Raw genomic sequence first — 2,358 nt, 5'->3', positions numbered from 1 at the left:
CTCCTTACTTTCCCATCCAGGTGGCATAGCTGGCAGGAAGCCTGGGCACAAACAGGGTCGACTTCCTGGTGGCGATGTCAATCACGCCGTAGCAGCCTGGCTCGGTGACACCGAATGCCCAGTGAAAGAAGGACTCCTATGGTGAGAACAAGGACCATGTTTACCTAGTCAGCAGGACAGAAATATAAAGCACAAGGACGGAGGACAGTCAACGGAACACCTGCCTTCCTGCACTCCAGAGTCAACGCAGGCCCACTGTCCTTGGAGACTGACCCCCGGCGTCACACGGCCCTCTATCCCAGCACTCTGCTCCCCTACAAGCCCCCCGCCCCATTCCAGCTGCAGGCTGCCTATCTCCTCCTCCCAGGTTTTGGAAGTGGGCAGCCTGGCTGGCTCCGCTGACGCCACTTTGAGAACTTCTCTGATGATGTGGGTTTCATGCACGTGTCCCAGCCACATCTGCACCCCCACCTCACCAACCACACCCCTTAGGCCCTTGATAGGACATGGGTGTCCACCAGCACCACAGGTCCGCCTCAGCCCCATCCATGCCTCTCTGCCACCTGCATCTCTCTGCAGCCCCACTATCTGCGGGCAGGCAGGACGCCACCTTGACTTAGTCGCCCAAGCCGGCCATCTGCATGGAAATGGATTCCTCCATTTGAGACTTCTTACTTCCTCCTCCCACCCCCAGGGCAGCTGATGACTTCCGTGTTTAGCAATAAACACTGAGCTAAAATACTGCTGTTATAAAGGTGTCAAGTGGAGGAGGATCCCTTCTAAAATTAACCTTGCAGAACAGCAGTATGGGAGCCAACAGTTGAATTTAGGAGATCAGTTTTTAAACCACAGAACATGTAAACCTCAAGAAGCATCAAGATTCGTCAGAAAAAACTTATTTAGACCTCCATGTCTCTAGCAACCAGAGGACTGCAGGACTGAGGCTGCAGGAGCAGTGAGGCAGAGGGTATTTCCAGCAGGAGGTATTTTTGGTAAAAAAACACTGTGCAATCACTCTTGGCAGAAGATCTCAGCCAGTCTGTGCCCTGTGGGTGGACAGTCCAGTGGGCAGGCCACGCCTTGCCACTTCCTCTCCACACTCAGCTCCCATTCATGTTCCTGCCTCCTCCCTGATCTGGATGCTGGATGGCCATGGCCCCTAGGCTCTGCCTGCCCCCAGGAAGGTTCTGGCCCATGTGTCAGGCCCCAGCTCTGGGGATGGCAGGGAGGAGAAAAGAGTACTAGACATGGAGACAGGGTTCAAATTAATCTGAGCTCCGGCCTGAGAGCCTTGGTTTCCTCATCTGTAAAGTGGGTGCAAAGGATCAACGAGAGTGGGGCTGGCTCAGGGCCTCCCTGGTTTTCTCAGTGAGCCTCTCTGTTGAGTATCCTTGTTCCTGTTCCTGGGAACTGAGTGATGCCAGTGATTCACAACCTAGGCCACCATATCCAGGCTAGTTTCCCACAGCTGGGCCACTTGCTGCCCCACAGGATTTCAGAACCTCAAGGAGCCGCTGGACCACTTCCCAGGTGAGGAAATCGAAACCCAGTGATGCTTACAGGGTCAGCACTGGCCAAGCCAGGACAAATGTCCGGGCCTCTGACTTCTGCTCAGCACCCAGCTCACATGCCTCCTTCCAGAACCCCACAGTCCCTCAGGCAGAAAGAACTGAGCCCTCCCATCTGCACCTCTCTCTGGCCACGGGAGGCTGCCCAGCCCACCTCTACCACCCACTCCTGTGGATACCACCCTCCCACCCGGAACACCCACCCCCAGCTCCCCTGGTCAGAATCCACTAAGGCCTTCAGAAACCACACCAAATACTGCCTCCTCCGTGAAGCTTTGCTGCTTGCTCCCCTGGGAATATCATCCTTCTATACTCTGACCCAAGAGAGCTGAGACTGGCTGGTGACAGCTCTGCCCCTAGTGAGTGTGGGCTCCATGGGCACCAGGTGCAACCTGCCTTCAGAGAGCCTCTTTAGTGTCCCCCAGAGAGCAAAGCTGCCCAAGTCCCACCCGGCCAGATGCTGGAGGAGGGCAGACAGCCCGCAGGAGGCCCAGTGCACGCTTGGAGGTGTGGGAAGCTGCTGGGGTGGGCTCACCTGGCGGAAGACGTCCCCTGTGTCAGTGCAGTAGCGCTGTGTGTCCTCCCCGCCCTGCAGCAGCACAAGAGAGCCCGCCTGCACGGCCTGGTTCCTTCGCAGACGCTCACACAGGCGCTGCCTGTTCAGGGCAAAGAGCGCCAGCGGCACCTTCAGGGTTTTGTTCCCCAGCCAGAACGAAGGTCTGCAAAGACACGAACACACACCACCACACGGGCCTCTGTTAGCACTGCCAAGTACATCTGCCACCCATGG

General features: G+C 56.9%; 1 protein-coding gene across 1 annotated transcript in view; it reads right to left on the bottom strand.

Annotated features, from left to right (window-relative positions):
* Window positions 1-2,358, bottom strand: part of PEPD (peptidase D) — a gene marked incomplete at its 3' end in the record, with an annotated part of 115,576 nt that overhangs the window by 106,296 nt on the left and 6,922 nt on the right. The window contains exons 2-3 of the mRNA XM_023537696.1: window positions 2,104-2,287; window positions 9-136 (exon numbers count right to left, since the gene is read on the bottom strand). Of these exons, the coding sequence (XP_023393464.1) occupies window positions 9-136; window positions 2,104-2,287 (312 nt within the window). The remainder of the gene's footprint in view (window positions 1-8; window positions 137-2,103; window positions 2,288-2,358) is intronic.

This window comes from Pteropus vampyrus, unplaced genomic scaffold (genome assembly GCF_000151845.1).
Source record: "Pteropus vampyrus isolate Shadow unplaced genomic scaffold, Pvam_2.0 Scaffold196, whole genome shotgun sequence".
NCBI classification, from domain to species: domain Eukaryota; kingdom Metazoa; phylum Chordata; class Mammalia; order Chiroptera; family Pteropodidae; genus Pteropus; species Pteropus vampyrus.
The sequence above is the reverse complement of the archived record's forward strand: the minus strand, read 5'-3'. Positions and strand labels throughout refer to the sequence as shown.